At 41.8% G+C, this 18,059-nt stretch overlaps 1 protein-coding gene across 4 annotated transcripts in view; it reads right to left on the minus strand.

Moving 5' to 3' along the window:
* Positions 1–18,059, minus strand: part of glt8d2 (glycosyltransferase 8 domain containing 2) — a 34,094-nt gene that overhangs the window by 14,978 nt on the left and 1,057 nt on the right. For 2 of the 4 annotated variants that reach the window (XM_020518414.2, XM_020518413.2), the window contains exons 2-4: positions 11,205–11,249; positions 5,147–5,239; positions 1,241–1,469 (exon numbers count right to left, since the gene is read on the minus strand). In XM_020518414.2, the coding sequence (XP_020374003.2) occupies positions 1,241–1,469; positions 5,147–5,239; positions 11,205–11,223 (341 nt within the window). In that variant the 5' untranslated portion in view covers positions 11,224–11,249. The remainder of the gene's footprint in view (positions 1–1,240; positions 1,470–5,146; positions 5,240–11,204; positions 11,250–18,059) is intronic. The other 2 variants (XM_048608035.1, XM_048608036.1) reach the window with 2 other exon arrangements.

Below are 18,059 nucleotides of genomic sequence, written 5' to 3' on the forward strand. Positions count from 1 at the left end.
CTACCATAGAATCCACTTCTTGTTTAGTGTGGCCTGACCATTGGGAGTTAAGAGGCTGTCATTGGGTACATGATGAAAAAGGATGGGGGTCATTCCTAGGTGGCATTGTGGCAGAGTGGACTGCCCACCTCGTATAAAACCTGCCTGATTTTCAGCGATTGAATTAAGATTACATCATATTCACTGCACAGAAATAGGCCATTCAGCCCAACCAATCCATGTAAGCACTTTTCTCCTCCTTTTTCTTTTGTAGGATATGGGCACCACTGGCAATGTCAGGATTTATTTACCATCCTTAATTGCCCCTTGGACAGAGTACCTCCCTTGATGATTTTAAAGTGCGGTTAAAAGTCAACCGCATAGCTGGAGTCAGGAGTTACATATAGGCCATACCAGGAAAGGGTGACAGGTTTCCTTCCCTAATAATATTAGTGAACTAGGGGTGTTTTCTTTACGGTAATTGACAGTGGTTACACGGTTGACATTAGATTAACTTTTAATTCCAGACTTTTATTTATTTCAAATTTCACCATCTGCCATGATGTGGTTCAAACTGATGTCTCCACAACAATAGTCTGAGGTTCAGGATTACTACAGTAGTGACGTTTCCATAATACTTCCGTCTCCACATGTCCCTGAATCCACTTTGTCTTGATTGTTCATGGTTTGAGCACTTCTATCAAGTCTGCTCTCAACCGTCTCTGCTCTAAGGAGAACAATCCCATCTTCTCCAATCTTTCCACATCACTGTCTTCTCTAAAATCTTCATGGCCTACCTGAAGTGTTGTGTTCAGTTCTGAGCACCATACTCCAGTTGAGGCTGAACAAGTTTGTATGGGTTTGTCCTAGTTTCCTTGCTTTTGCTTTTGCTAGGCCTCTAAATGGAAAAGTCTAGGATCCCAAATGCCTCCCACATTTGATGATTTGCGAATCCATACCCCAAAGCCTCTCTTGTTTGCCTTTGGAATTGTATCCTTAATTCATATTGTTTTTCTTTGTTCTTCCTAGCAAAATGTAAGGTGGGTATGAACATTAATTTAACAAGAATTACTTTAACAAATAATTGTAACTTCTTGTCACAATGTAAAGGCTTTATTTTCCTAACAACCTCTTTAAAGAATTTCTGGTTATCTTAAATATCTGCCCTCCCACAGAGCTGTCTTCTCACCAGTTGGTAAAATTGTCACTCTTTCAGAGAATAAAAAAGACCTGAAATAACATGTATTAACAAGAATCTTACCTAATATGAACGAGGGAGTCTCTCAGTGTAATTATGTAGAAAATGATATTGGCATTAGTGTTGCTATAGATACTGTTGATTGTTGCAATTGTTCCACCCAATCGGTCTTCTGCAGCACAGATTATAATTGGTATCACATCGTCGGGAGCAGAATCATCAGAAGGAGGAACATTGCTCTGTTTCACAGTGTGGCCTGCATTGTGAACAGTTGGAGATTCAAGTTCTTCAGCTGAGTAGTAAATGTAGGTAATTAGGTCATTGAAAGGCAAGAGAGGGTAACGTTCACTGATTAATTGCCACAAGACACAGAAATTGACAGCACAGAAATATTCATTTCAAAATGTCCATTCCAGGATCCTATGTACCTTATATCATCTAATACTATAAGAATATCCTTTCTTCCTCAAGCACTTATCCAACTTCCCCTGAAATACATCTTGAGATAGGCTGGAAAAATACCACATTTTGTCAGAGCTTTTTCTTTTGTACTCATCAGGACAATTCACAAGAATACAAAAGTGATGGGGAAAGCATGTTTAGGATGGATGAGAAAAAAATGCTGATTGATTGGCAATATACTTCACTTTGATCGTTAAACTCAAATATGCAGCATTTCTTGTTTGAAATTCAGCGAAAGACTACCTCATTAAAAACCGAAAGATTAATTATGATCTATGAAGCCAGATTTCAGTCTGGGATCTGAATGATCCAGTAATAACTCATCTTGGATCATTACAGTCGTAGTTGGTGATGGTGAGGGGGATTGACACCATTCCCCGCAGCAAACACTGGCTGTGTTTCCTGCCTAGTGCCAGGATTTAGGACATCTTCTTAGGGGTGGAATGGTGGTGCAAGGGTCAATGGTTATGATCCAGTTCAGTACTTACAATGTAGGTAGAACTGGGAAAGAGGTTCCATGTAGAGAGTAAGGGAAGCTAGGCACTTAATTAAGAAGATTTAATGATTCTTAATGTTCCTGATTAACAGCATCCGCAGTTCTTTCGGTTTTGATGAAATTAAGAAGCACAACGTCAAAGGTTATAATCTTTGGATTATTACTTAACTGGTGTGCTGATTGACATTGGTACAAAACATTAGAGAGATGAATATATGGCTCAAAGACTGGTGTGAAAGAGTGGGTTCTAGGGCCATTTACACCAGTACTGGGGAAAGTGAGAGCTATACCATTGTGATGGTCTATGTCTGACCATGCTGGGGTCAGTGTTCTTGTGAACTGAATAAATAGGGAAGTAGAGGGGTTTCAAGTGAAATAGTGAGGGCAAGGAATCAGAAATGAAAAGAGCTGTTATAACAAAGAGTAGAGACAAGGTAAGTGAGGAAAATAGTAATATGGACAATTCGGATCAGACCCTGGCATGAAGGGGGCAGAGAGAAAACACTTAGAATACACAAACAACAAGACCAGATCGAGTTATAGAGTCATGAAGTCATACAGCATGGAAACAGACCCTTCAGTCTAACCAGTCCATGCTGGACATAATCCCAGCTAAACTAGCCCCACCTGCCTGCTTCTGGCCCATATCCCTCCAACCATTTCCTATTCATGTACTTATCTAAGTGTCCTTTAAACATTGTAACTGTGCCCGCATCCACCACTTCCTCAGGAATTTCAATCCGCACGTGAACCACCCTTTGTGTAAAAGAATTCCCCTCATATCTTTTTTAAATCTTTTCCTCTCACCTTAAAAATATGCGCCCTAGACTTGAAATCACCCATCGTGGGAAAAGACACCTACCATTAACCCTAACTATACTCCTCATGATTTTATAAGGTCACCTGTCAACATCCTATATTTAAAAAGTCCCAGCCTAACTAGCCTTTCTTTATAACTCAAACCTTCCATACCCAGCAACATCCTGGTAAATCTTTTCTGAACCCTCTCTAGCTGAAAGAAAAGGACAAACTAAAGCTCTGTATCTGAATATGTGTAGCATTCATAACAATGTACATGAACTGATATTTAAACAAATAAACAATGTTCTGACAGCCATTATAGAGACACTGCTACAGGATGACAAAGATTGGGTCTTCAATATTAAGGGGTATATGACATTCAACGTAAACAGAAGACTAGGTAAAGGTGGAGGGGTAGCACTGTTAATCAAGGATGACATTTGTGTAATAATTAGAGGCTGGGATATGGAATTGGGCTGCATGGAGATAAGGAATAGTCAGGGAACGGAGAAAGAACTCACTTGTGGGGTCGACAGGCTCTCTAACAGTAAGCACAACGTTGGACAAATTAGACAAGAAGAAACATTGTGTCCTTATGATAATGGGACAGCAATAATCATGGGTGATTTTAATCTACTTGTAAACTGGAAAATCCAGGTTGGCAATGGTAGCCTGGATGACAAGTTCATTGAATGCTTTTGAGATAGTTTCTTAGAGAGTTCCCACATTCTGGAACCAACCAGAGACCAGGATACTTGGAGATAGCAAGAACTGAAGACACTGGAGTCAGAGATAACACAGTGTAGAGCTGGAGGAACACAGCAGATCAGGCAGCATCAGAGGAGCAGGAAAGTCGACGGTTCTGATCGGGACCCTTCATCGGGACTGGTGAAGCGTGTAAACCCAAAACATCGACTTTCCTACTCCTCTGATGCTGCCTGACTTACTGTATTCCTCCACCTCCACACTGTAGAGACCAGGACACGCTGGACTTGATATTGTGTAATGTGACAGGTTTAATTATTTTTTTTTTAATTCATTCATGGGATGAGCGAGTTTTTTTATTGCCCATCCCTACTTACCCAGAGGCCAGTTAAGTGTCAACCACATTGCTGTGGGTCTGGAGTCACATGTAGGCCAGACCAGGTAAGGATGGCAGTTTCCTTTCCTAAAGGATATTAGTGACCCAGATGGGTTTTTCCTGACAATCAACAATGGATTCATGGTCATCATTAGACTCTTAATTCCAGATTTTTATTGAATTCAAATTCCACCATCTGTACAGCAGGATTCAAACCTGGGTCCCCAGAATGTTATCTGGGTCTCTGGATTAACAGTCCAGCGATAATACCACGAGGCCATTGCCTCCCCTAATTACTTCAGAGTAAAGGCACCCACAGGTGGCAGCAACCACAGTATGATGGAATTTTACATCCAGCTAGAAAGGGAGAAGATTTTGACTAAAACTAATGTTTTAAACCCCAAATGGGTCAATTATGTGGATTTCCAGAGGCATTTGCTAAGAATCCTACAATCACAGTTTTATGGTGCAGAAGGAAGCCATTCAGCCCATCAAATCTACTTCAGCTTTTCAAATGAGCATTATGACTTGGTTCTTCTACCTTTTTCCTGTACACTGTTTCAATGTAAATAACTATCCAATGCCCTCTTGAAAGCCTGAGCTGAATCGGCCTCCACGACACTTCCAGGGCATGCATTCCAGAACCTAATGACTCGGTGTCATTCTCCCATCACCTTGCTTTGTCTGCACATCACATTGTAAAACCGTTGCCTTTCATGTAATTTTTAAATCTTTCTCCTCTCACCTTAAAAATACGCCCCCCAGTCTTGAAATCCACCATCCTAAAAGAGTTGAAGGAATTTTATATTGAATTCCAAAGAGTTGATGAAAGTTTACTTGCCTGTTTAAAAAGAGTAGAGTGAGCTTTGCTCTGTATTTAAGCCAGTGCTGCCCCTATTCCAGGTGTGTCCCATGGACACGGTGTTGAGGGGACCTGACTTTTCCGTTTATATCCCATTGAAAAGAGTAGTTGGGAAGGAGAACAAGAACTGTGGCAGAGCTGACATCAAATTGTAAAATCCATCTGAATGTTAAATGGCTTCAAATCAAAATCACTGTATAATCTGGAATACCACCATTCCTAGAACCCAGATGAACCCCCTCCTGTAAACAACAGAGGAACACTCACCTGCTTCCCCTTTGTACGGTGACATTTTGTGAAATTTGTTGTAAAGGACCAGGCAAAATGTCAGAATAACTAGGAACAGCAAGCCCTGATTAACTTGAAAAAAACACGAAAAGTGAGAAAAAGACAAAGTATTTATCAAGGAAAGAGCAAATCCAAACAGATTAATCAGCACTTCACAAGTAAACAAAGCTCATTATGAAAAACCATGAATTTCTACAAAAATATTTAAAAGATATTAAAACTTTTATTTGTTTCATGAATATGTTATTTTATTGACGTTGTTAAGTTTAAATGCATTTTGAATTGACCAGAATATACACCAGAAAATTGTCCCTGGAGCTTGGGATGGTTATTGGCCCTACCTCCATACCAACAATGGCCTCTGAAATGTCCAGTATCAAAATAACACAAAATCAGGCTAGGTAGTTTATTATAGCAACAAATACAACAACAATGTGAATTTATCCAGCACCTTCCAGATCGTAGAAAGTCCCAAGTTGATTCCACTGGGGTGTTGTCAGATAAAGTTTTGACACCAAGCCACACTTGGAGATATTGGGGGCAATGATCAAAAGTTTGATCAAAGTGGAGAACTTTAAGAAGCGTCTTGAAACAGGAAAGTGAGGCAGAGGGGTTGGGGAGCTCGCTATACAGAGAGACTGCTGTGAATGGTGACGCAGTCATAGTTGGTGAGCCATGAAGGGGCCAGAGTTGGAGGAGTGCAGAGATCCAACAAAGCTATCAGGCTGCACGGCAGCGCTGTGTACTGGGACTGGTAAATGAGGATTTAGACATTTGTGCCTGTAGCCCAGCTCAGGTGGAATTATTGAGAATGGCCCAGGCACCTCATTACACAAATCTATTGAAAGCAGTAAGTTACTACAGGGGAGGATCAATCAGAGTCCAAGCAGCTCTTCCACACAGAATTATATAATGGCTACAATGGAACAGATCGCTTGGCCCTGTGTGAACATCTGGAGTTCTTCCACCACATCAGCAGTCATTCCTAAACTCATGTGCCTAGCTCCAATACCCCTTTAATTCTCATCCACTTTTCTAACCTCTTCTTTAATGCTGATAAAAGACTCCTGAGGGGTTTTGACAGGGTGGATGCTGACAGGATAGGGGAAATTATAACTGGGGACACAGGTTTAACAAAAGGGATCTCCCATTTAATAGATAAAGAGCTTTTCCATTTCTCTCAGAGGCTTATGAGTCTGTGGAATTATCTTCCTCAGATAGCTGTGGAGGCTGGGTCATTTAGTATTTCGAAACCAGAGGTAAATAGATCCAAACTTCTGAAGAGTTATACTGGACTCAAAACATTAACTCTGTTTCTCTCTCCACAAATACTGCCGGTTCCCCAGAGTTTCTCCAGCATTCTCTGCATTTGTTGGAGATAGATCCTTGACTGTCAAGGGTTATGGAGCAATCAGGAATGTGGATTTGAAGACACGAACAAATCAGCCAGAGTTGATTGGAAGGAGAGCCTAGCAGGGAAGACATTGGAGCAGCAATGGCAGGTGTTTCTGGGGATAATTCGGGAAGCTCAGCAGAAATTCGTCCCAAGGAAGAAGAAAGGGGAGGATTAAGGAGACAGTGAGGCAACCATGGAAATCAGGACAGCATAAAAAAAAAGGAAAAGGCATATAACGTGGTGAAGATCAGTGGAAGCCAGAGAATTGGGAAGCCTTGAGAAACCAGCAGAGTGCAATTAAGAACACAACTGGTGGTGGACAGTGGTAATATGATGAAATATGAGAGTAAACAAGCTAATAATATAAAGGACAGCTGCAAGATTTTTGTAGATATAAATAAGGTAAGAGAGAGGCAAGATTGGACATTGGACCACAGGAAAATGAGGTTGGAGAAGTAGAAATGGGGAACAAAGAAATGGTGGAGGAACAGGAATGGGTATTTTGCATCAGTTTTCAGGATGGAAGACACCAGCAGCACACTAGAACTTCAACAGAATCAGGGGGCAGAGGTGAGTGTAGTGGCCATCACTAAGGAGAAGGTGCTGGGGAAGCTGAAAGGTCTGAAGTGGATAAATTACCTGGACCAGATGGACTGCACCCCAGAATTCTGAAGGATTAGTTGAGGAGATTGTAGAGGCATTGGTGGTGATCTTTCAGGAATCACTGGAGTAAGGGAGGGCACCAGATGACTGGAAGATGACTAATTTAATACCCCTGTTTAAGAAAGTGTGGAGGCAGAAGAAAGGAACCTACAGGCCCTTAACCTGACCTCAGTCGTCAGTGAGATTTTGGAGTTCATTATTAAAGTTGAAATCGCAGACTACTTGGAAGTGCATGGTAAAATTGGGCTGAGTCAGCAGGGTTTCATCAACAACATGCCTGACAAACCTGTTAGAATTCTTTATGGAGGTAACAAGCAAGTTATACAAAGGAGAGCCAGTGGATATCACCTGTTGGGTTTCCAGAAGGCCTATGACAAGATGCCACACAGGAAGCTGCTAAATAAGAGCCCATGGTATAAGGGACAAGGTAGTGGCATGGATAGAGGATTGGCTGACTGGTAGAAGGCAGACAGTAGGAATAAAGAGGTCTTTTTCACGATAGCAGCCGTTGACTAGAGGAGTTCTGCAGGGGTCAGTGTTAGGACCGCAACTGTTCATAGTATATAGTAATCATCTGGACAAAAGGAAATGAGGGCAGTATTGCTAAGTTTGCAGGTAACACAAAGATAGGTAAAGGGGCAGGGAGTTATGAGGAAGTGGGGAGGCTGCAGAAGGACTTGGACAGGATTGGACAATGGGCAAACAAGTGGCAGATGGAATATGATGTGGGAAAGTGTGAGGTTACACACTTTGGTACAAAGAACAGAGGCATCAGTAGTTTTGTAAACAAGGAAAGCCTTCAGAAATCTGGAGCACAAAGGGAGTTGGGAGTCCTAGATCAGAATTATCTTAAGGTTGACATGCAAGTTCGATCAGCAGATAAGAAGGCAAATTCAACGTTAGCATTCATTTCAAGAAGTCTAGAATACAACAGCAGAGATGTATTGCTGAGGCTCTATAAAGCTCCAGTCAGACTGCATTTGGAATATTGTGAGTAGTTTTGAGCCCCTTATCCAAGGAAGGATGTGCCAGTATTAGACTAGGTCCAGAGGAGTTTAGAAGAATGATCCAAGGGATGAAGGGCTTGTCATATGAGGAGCAGTTAAGGACTCAGGGTCTGTACTCAATGGAATTTAGAAGGATGAGGAGGGAATCTGATTGAAACTTACAGAACACTGAGAGGCCTGGATAGAGTGGACGTGGGGCAGATGTTTCCACTAGTAGGAGAGACTAGGACCTGAGGACACAGCCTTAGGGTGAAGGGACGGCCCTTTAGAACTGAGACAAGGAGGAATTTCTTCAGGAGGAGGGTGGTGAATCTCTGGCCTTGGAGGCCAAATCATTGAGTGCATTTAAGACAGAGACAGATAGGGTCTTCGTTAGTGAGGGAATCAAGGGTAATGGGGAGAAAGCAGAAGAATGGAGTTGAGAAACATATTGGCATGATTGAATGGTGGAGCAGACTCAACGGGCCGAATGGCCTAATTCTGCACCAATATCTAATGGTCTTAGGTTGCTGTTCTCCTGGATACCAGTGAGAAACTAGCCAGTGTGAATGCCCACTTTGATAGGCAAAACTATTACCTGCAATGCTTGCTCTAAAGCTGCAGGGCTGCTGCAACATTCTGTGACCAGTAACCTCAGAGGCCAGGTAGCCGGAAAGAAAACTAGAGGGGAAGTTATTAACCTAGCAGCTGCAGTTCGCTGGCATCGTCTCTGGGTATCCGTGTCAGTCAGCATTCCCCAACATCTCAGGGTACCATCCATGGGCAGCCTGCTTTCCTCTGTCTACACAGACAGGCATCAGGAATGCAGCAGCCTGAATACATCATCAAGGTCCATCTCGGACTAACCTACAACACACTTCAGCACTTCAAAATGCAACTGACACCTTATATTGCAAAACTGATGCCAGGCCACTTTGCCCACAAGGACAGGTGCCATCTCATGCTACAAAACAGGCTGCATCTCAGGACTCTTGAGTTTGCTGGCTTAGCGCTCAATTGCTTTGCACTTTCTTGGACACTCACAGCATCTCGGCCTTGCCTTGTTTTGTTTTCTATTGCAGATAGAAAGCCAGGCAGCTTGCCATATTTAATAAAAACCAAAAATAACTGCAGATGCTGTAAATTAGGAACAAACACAACTTCTGTTTTTGTTCTTCAGCTTGCCATATTTGCCAGCAGTGAACAGTCAGGACAGTGGGAATGTTGACGAGTGGCATGCTGCTACATTAACGTCACACCTTCGGCATGTGGCAGCAGTTTGAATGACAAACACACTACACATGCTCCAACTAAGATGTCTGAAAGTCTAACCGGAGCAATCCTTGGTCTGTTAAGGGAAACTATGGTCAGTCAGGGGACTGGTCCATCCTCAGCCGTGAAAGGTGGTGAGCTGTGCCAAATGAGTGAGTAGGAAGTACAGAGGGCAGGAAGGGTTAGTCGTTTGAGTAGATGACGTGGGTGGGAAGATTGAGGGAAGATGCTACATGCAATAGTGAAGGTGTTAGAGCATGGGCCTTGGTGGGAGCTGGGTGCAATCACAGAGATAGAATGAATTGTGAGATAGCAGAGAGAGGATAGCGGCACTTACCCTGGCAGAGCGCAGAGATCTTCCTGGAGCATTACTGCACAATATAGACACCACACTGTTTCAGTAGCAGTGTGGCAGTGTATTAACTGTTGTGCAGCTACGGTTGAAACATGGTGCCCACCTTAAGTTCCTGACACAGGTAAGTATTTCCACAGCTGCTGAGCATGAGATTGCACAAGAGCAGTGCTGTGGAGGTAGTGTGTAGACTTAATGAGGTGAGCAGCACGAAATTACATGGGAAATGCCGCTCATCCTCAGGAAGGAAAGCTACCCGTGAAACTCCCTGAAATTCACACGTTTTGGGAAAATTCAAGCCTTTAACCTCTATTTCTGACTCTCCACAAATTCCAGGAGTTGGGCTACAATGGAGAAGCAGAAGTGTGTGTTTTCATATTAAGTAAAAGGCCAGCTTAATTTACAATGTTTGTGAAACAATGGAATACAAATGGGAGTTTCTCATCATACACACAGTGTTTAATTTTGCTTGTTGTGGAACAAAGCAGTTTATTCACATAACTGCAGACTGTCTTAGCTGGTGTGAATACAGCCTCCCTGAGAAGTTTTTCTGTCTGTATGTCAGGAAAATTCGATACATAATAGAGAGTTTCACTGTGATATTCCCACATGCCAATGTCAGTAGCAGGGAGAGTCACCTATTACAAGAAGCAAGCCATCAAACCACTTAAGTATGAACTTGAGTAAATCACCACTGCAAACCACCAAAGTTATAACGTTTTCCAAAACCAGTTTCTGAGACTTAGAACTGTCATCGCAACCCAATTCTCTCCAGCTACCACCCATTCTGCCTCTGTGAAATGCCTCAGGATATTTTGGGAATTATTAACTGGGACTTGGTTTGGAAAAGCTAAGCACAGGGTAAGCACCACATTTCTGTGACAACAGCATCTTGAGCCTGGGCCATTTTAACCACTGGACCTGGTACACGCCCATCAACTGATTAAAATCATGTGGCCCAGGGCTGCATGGTAAGTGACGGTTAAGAAGTTTCAGCAGGGTCACTTAAAATGTAGAGATGGCAGATTTCAGGTGTGACATGGCGTGTGGGCCAGCAAAGGTTTCACTTAAAAGCATCGAGCAAACATTTCATTCAGCAAGGTACTCCCCTCAAAACAAATGGTTAAAAAAAAATTGAATTTCTAACGGTCTAGCAGGACACTATTTCACATTCATGTGAGAAGCTACATTCTACATTAAATGGAATTCTCAACCACTTTCAAAACACCAGTGTAAAAAAATCCCCAAGAAATGGATGACGGTCTGTTTTAGTTGTTCAAAAACCTAGTGCTACCTTTCTGAAGCATCTGTCCCAACGTCTGCTGAAAGTCAATGAGTATGAGAATTGTTACTTTACAGTGTACTTACTTTTTCTAATTAACGGCATTCTTTCCCTGTCGTTTAGCAAATGATCTGTTGGGATAATATGGTGAAGAGAAGCATCAATTAACAAAAAGCCTGAAATATTAAATAGGCACCGATAAAATCACACTGGACTCTCAATAGGATTGTGTTTAAGGTGAATATTGGCCACAATGTCTGCCACCATCAAATGAAGCCAGCTTGAGAGTTGAGCCAAATTCCTGGCATTGGGCCTTCACTGACATGCTGCTGGCTCCTATGGGAGATAATCAGGTAACAAGATAAGAAAACACATGATTTAGAGCCAAATGGTATCTCATGGACTGGAAATAAGAGCACAGAGGAAAGCTGGAGCAGGAGTAGTCCATATTTGAGCTGCTCCTGCATTCAATACAATCACGGCTGATCTATCAGCTCAACTCCAGGTTCCTAAATTATCCCTAAATCTCTGAATTTCCTCAGAGTCAAAAATCTGTTGTTTTCACTCCTGAATATGTTCAACAACTGAGCATTCATAAATAGTTACAGAATACCAAACATTCACACCCATCTGACTGAATAATCCTTTTCCCAGTTCTTTCCCTTATCCTTTTCCCAGTTCTAAATGGGTGGCCTGTTAGGCTGAGACCCCTGACTCTCCATCTGGGGGAGGCAGCCTCTAAGCATTTAGGCTTTGAAACCCAAGAAGAATTTTATTTTTTTAAAGTTCATTTACACAATGAGGGCATCACTGGCCAGGCCAGCACTTATTGCCCAGGCAGCAGTCCATAGTCAGCCATGTTGCTGTGGGTCTGGAGTCACATGTAGGCCAGACCAGGTAGGGATGGCATTTTCCTTTCCTAAAGGCCATTAGAATTGCAATATAGATTTCAATGAGTTTGTCACTTCTCATTCTTCTAAATTTGAGCAAGTATAGGTCATTCTACATTATTTCTCCTGATAGGACTGTCCTCCAATCCCAGGAATTAGTCTCGTCAACCTTTGTTGGCCCCACTTCTGAAGCAAATGTATGGTACATTGGAGAAGGAGACCAAAGTGAGGACAGTCCTCAAGTTATAACTCCAACGAAAGTCCTAAATAATTTAAGCAAGATCTACTTTGATGGTCAAAGTGCCTTATATATCCATTTTCCACCCTAATTACTTCTTTACCTGTAAGTGAGTAGAGGGGGCTTCTGTCACACAGACAGAAGGCCAGAATATTTTTTGGAAGCTTACTGAGAGAATCCCTGACCCTCCTAGGATGTATCCTGAAAGCAAAATCTTGCATGGTGGGAAAACTGCACCCCTCCCCACCTACCCCCCAACATACAACAAGCCCCACCACCACCTCCATTTATCCAACTCTGCCAATACGTTTCAACACACAATGTTTCTAATGGCACGGTCAAACCATGGCTTGGTACAGAGGGATACATCAGGGTCCAATAACCAAGGGCAAATGGCTCTAGGCAGCCCACTGTGTTCTGGTCAAAGCTGCTCTGCTCAAGCAGGGAACCAGAGACTAGGCCAGGAGTGGTACTGGGTAATGCGATTCCTGTCCCTGACCTGGATTCCAACTATAAATCCAATGATGGTTATTCTAACTGTTCTGTAATTAGCAGGAATGCCTTGTACCTTCACTCCCAAGTGGGCATATAAGATGCCAATGTGCTGTACACGCAATGAAGAGCATTGTTTTTAAATGTAGTCAATGTAGCTCTAATGGAGGAAATGTAGCAGCCAATTTTAGTACAGCAAGCTCATAAAAATAGCAATATCAGTTGGTTGAAGGACAAAAATTGGCCAGAAGACAGAAGAGAACTTCCTGTTCTTCTTCACATTAGCGTCACAAGACATTTTATATCCACCTGAGAGGGTAACCATGTGAAAGACAGTCCCCCAGCAGTGCAATGTTTAAGGGGAAAATGGTGGCATAATGGTAATGTGATTGGACCAGTAATCGAGGGGTCAAGACTAATGCTGTGGGGATGCAGGCCCAATTCCAGAGCAGCAGTTGGTGGAATTTAAATTGAATCAATAATCCTGGAATAGAAAGCTAGTCTTTGTAATGGTAACCGTGAAACAATCATCAAATGTTATAAAAACCCATGTGGCCCAGGGCCATAAGAAACTATAGACAGTTGTAAACATAGCCCAGTCCATCACGCAAACCAACCTTCCATCCATTGACTCCATCGACATTTCTCGCTGTCTCGGGAAGGCAGGCAACATTATCAAAGACCCTTCCTACCCCACTTAAAATCTCTTCCAAACTCTTCCATGGGGAAGATACAAAAGCTTAACAATCGTACCAACAGATTCAAGAACAGCTTCTTCCCCACTGTTATTAGACTTCTGAATGGACCTATCAATCTTAAATTTTGATCTTGCTATTTGTGCATCTTCTCTGCAGCTGGAACATTGTATTCCTCGCTGTGTTCTATTACCCTAATGCACTTTGTATGGTATGATCTGCCTGTACAGCACGCAAAATAAAGCTTTCACTGTACCTAGGTACATGTGACAATAAATCAAATCAAATCAAGTCAAATAATCCCTTTTAGGGGAGGAAATCTCCTGTGATTTCCCGGTCTGGCTTCAGAATCCAGACCCACTGCAATATGTTTGCTTCCCCGGGTCAAATGAAAAACAAAATCTCCTTCAGTCCTGCATTAGAAGTGTTAGGTCAGTTTTATCGGCTCAAGTCTTCTGATGTGGGCATTGAACCCTTTGCCTCGGACACAGAGGGAAATGGTGCTACTTTGGAAGAGGGAGCAGTATGGTGAAATCAATGATGATGCAGTGAAGCCTTCATTCTCTGCCTACCTTGAAGAACTCTGTATGCTGTACCTAAAATTAATATTAACTGGTTTTACAGTTTGCACCATTTTTCAAAACTGTTGCAAGCAATAAATGGCTAAACAAGTTTCAAATGCATTTTAAAATAATCAGGTTTCTACTTGGAAAAGCAAATGGTAGAGAATGTAAGAAATAAGGGTAGATTTGGGCCACTCAGCCCCACAAGCCTGTTCCACCATTCAATAAGATCTTGGCTGATCTGAATGCAGCCTCAATTCCACTTTCCTACCTGTTGCACAGACAATAATTCCAAAGATTTAAGATCCTCTAAGAGAAGGAATTCCTTTTTATCCCCATCTTAAGTGAGGCAACCCCCTGTTCTGTAACCCTAGATCTAGATCTTCCCACCAAGGGAAATGTCATCTCAGTGCTTAACTTAATAAAGCCCCAGAAGAATCTCACATGTTTCAGCATGATCATCTCTCATTCTTCTATGCTCCATTGATATGTACAGACCACCTGTTCTAACTGCAAAGTCAACTGGGAAATCCTGTAATGTAATACAAATCATTGCCAAAGTTTGACCTAATTTGAGGCCATTGGACACTTTACAGTTGAATAAAGTGCCTATCCACCCTGCGATGGAATCTTGGCAGATATAGAGAACCCAAGCCGTTTGCTTAGACTTAGTACAGTTAGCAAAGAAAAAGTTAGTAAAGCAAGTAATGCAGATGAACAGGCTTACTGACCTACTGGAAGACAATCTCTCCAGCTATATACATCATATATTTGCATTTTCAAGAAAATGAATAGCACAGCATCACAATATTTACTAACATTTAAATGCAGACCCCTACATTTTTTTAACAGATGGTAGCCATGATGTGGAGGAGCCGGTGTTGGACTGGGGTGGACAAAGTCAGAAGTCACACGACACCAGGTTATAGTCCAACAGGTTTATTTGAAAACACAAGCTTTCAGAGCGCCACTTCTTTGTCAGGTGAAGAGACTTCAACAGCTTGTGATTTCAAATAAACCTGTTGGACTATAACCTGGTGTCGTGTGACTTCTGACATTCTTTTAACAGAAGCAGAGCTGCCATGGACACAAATCCATCTTCAGTATCAATTCAAACACTAAGCATTAATAGAATAATCATTTTGTAGTATCTGTAGTGAGAAAACAGAGTTAATGTTTCAAGTCCTGTGACCCGTCTGCAGACCCTTGTTTGAAACATTAACTCATTTTTCTCTCCACAGATGCTGCCAGACATGCTGGGTCTGTCCAGCATTTTCTGTTTTGGCTTGTTTCAGATCTCCAGCATCTGCAGTTCTTTGTTTTACAATATATTGATGGTGCCATTCACTGATAGAGCTTGCATCTTTGAGTCAAAGATAATGGGTCCAAATCCTACTCCAGGGCAGTACTGAGGGATTGCACTGTTGAAGGTGTTACCTTTCAGAGGAGATAAACAAAGATTTTGTCTTCCTTTCAAATGGAAGCAAAATATTCCATGGCTTGATAAAACAACAGGGAAGTTTATCCCAGCCAACATTTTTCTTTAAATTACCTAAAACAGATTATCTGATCATTATTACATTGTTGACTGTGGAGAATTGCTGTGCACAAATTGGGCACCATGTTTTTTTTTGCCTGACAACAACTTCACTGTATCTGTGGAGATCTTGTGATGCAGTGGGTATTGGCCCCGCAACCGGGCAGATGCTCAAGTCCCACCTCAGAATCTGATATTCACAGAAGGTGTGTCATATCACAGCCAAACAGATTAATTATCCACTGGTAAACCTTCTGATGTGACTACAGCAGTTGGTATGAGTTGGGGGAGTTTTCTGGTCAAGCAGTATAGCTGCAGTGCTTGAGTAGGGGTTTAAAAACTCTACACACAGTGCAGTCTTACCGTGAGGCTCATATCACGCTGAGGGACTATGACACACACTGTCTTTAATGGATTCGAGGTTGTGAAAGGCAAAAGCTGGTTATAACTCAGCTGTTGAACCTCAGTGGATTCCAAGGTCCAGGACTACATGTTGAGGGATGCACTAAAGCTTGGGGCAGCTGCCACCAAGGCGCAGTGGGGAAAGACTACTGTTTGATATCTTTCTGCCAAAGTTAAATGGGGGTCCGTTCAGTTATCGGACTCTCCCAGCACCTCAACTATATGTAAATATTAGTATTGGATATATAAGAGAGGTCTTTGGTTTGTTGGGGTAGAGTCAAAGTCCAATATTTTGTTTGTTTACTTGATATGCAACTGTACAGAAATGAACTGCATTTATGACAATGTATATATACAAAGAGATTTTTTATGAATAAAATATATTTATTGAAATTAAAAAAAGTATGAATCAGATCTACAGATTAACATCTCAACCAAAAGATGACACTTCCAGCAGTGCAACACTTCTTCAGAACTACCATGGATGTATGAACCTATAATCTTCTGACCTAGAGACAAGACCATAAAGCTACAACTGACATCCCAGTAGTGTTATTGATATTTCAGATAGAGTTTTTGAATCCATACCTAGTGTTAATATATCATGTGTCTTCCTATTCCTTTTCTTGCCTATGAAGTTTCTTCTCAACACATGTCATTGGCTAGCACCCAGAATAGCACCAAAACACCGTAAGATGCAGGAGCAGAAATAGGTCATTCAACTCAGAGTTTGCTCCACCATTCAATGAGATCATGGCTGATCGGATAATCCTTAACTCTACTTTCCTGTCTGTTCCTCATAAAGCTTGATTCCCTTACTGATTAAAAATCTGTTTATCTCAGCCTTGAATATACTTGGTGACCAAACATCAACAGCCTTCCACAGTAAATAATTCCACATATTCAGATTTCTCTGAGAGAAGAACCTCAGCTGTGCCTTAAATATACAACCCTTTATTCTGAGATTATGCCCTCTGGTCCTAGACTCTGCAACAAGGAGAAACAACCTTGAAGTTCAAAAGCAAAGTCAGTTAGCACTTGCTGATCCAGCCATGCACTAGGTGACTTGAAATGTAATTTCCACTGGGTCTCTGTGCAAACATTTTCTAGTCACCTAACACATAACGAGAGAACTGGATAGCGCATGCTGGCTGCTTCCAGCTTTCACCATGTATTTCCTGCACTATCTGGTGTCTGCTCTGGGACAATATCTCTACCCAACATCCTGTGCAATGTGCTATTCCATAAAAATTTAGTTTAGAATTTTGGTCAAACTTCAGGTATCATACCATAATAACAATACATGTGATTATGTACTCCTTTTTAAAAATGAAACATTTCCAAGTGTTACACAGGAGTGCTAGCAAACAAAATAATAGCTAATCTTAGCCACTTTTTTTTCTAAAAAAGGGGAAAAATGTTACTCTACTATATTTCCTGATCTTGAGATAATCTTAGGAAGCTGTTCAGATGTCAAAGAGTACCCAAGAAGTAGGTCATGGCATTGAAGTATGGCTGGCACAGAAACAGAGGACTGAATGGCCTCTTTCTGTGTTGTAACCATTCTATTATTCAAGGATCAGCAATGATCTCAGTGAATAGAGCTGCAGGCTGAAAATGTAGGAGCTGTCTCAAGGGGCCAAATGGCCACAGTTTTTTTTTTATTAATTCATGTGATGTGGGTGTTGCTGGCTAGGCCTGCGTTTATAGACCATCCCTAATTGCCCAGAGGTCAGTTTAGAGTCAGCCACATTGCTGTGGGTCTGGAGTCACATGTAAGCTAGACAAGGTAAGGATGGCAGTTTCCCTCCCTAAAGGGCACTAGTGAACCAGATGGGTTTTCCAGCAATTGATAATTGATTCGTGGTCATTATTAGATGCTTAATTCCATATTTTTTGTTGAATTCCACCATCCGCTGTGATAGGATTTGAACCCTGGTCCTCAGGACATTACCTGGCTCTCTGGATTAACAGTACTACAATAATGCCACTAGGCCAGTCCAACAATAGTAAAACTTGTTCCTGTGAACTGCTGCAGCCTTAGCAACAGTAATAATTAACCCAGTTACATGCATTTGTAAAAAGTCTAGATCCAACTGGACCAATTCCGTACAGCAATTAAAA

This window comes from Rhincodon typus, chromosome 18 (assembly GCF_021869965.1).
Source record: "Rhincodon typus isolate 14 chromosome 18, sRhiTyp1.1, whole genome shotgun sequence".
NCBI lineage: Eukaryota > Metazoa > Chordata > Chondrichthyes > Orectolobiformes > Rhincodontidae > Rhincodon > Rhincodon typus.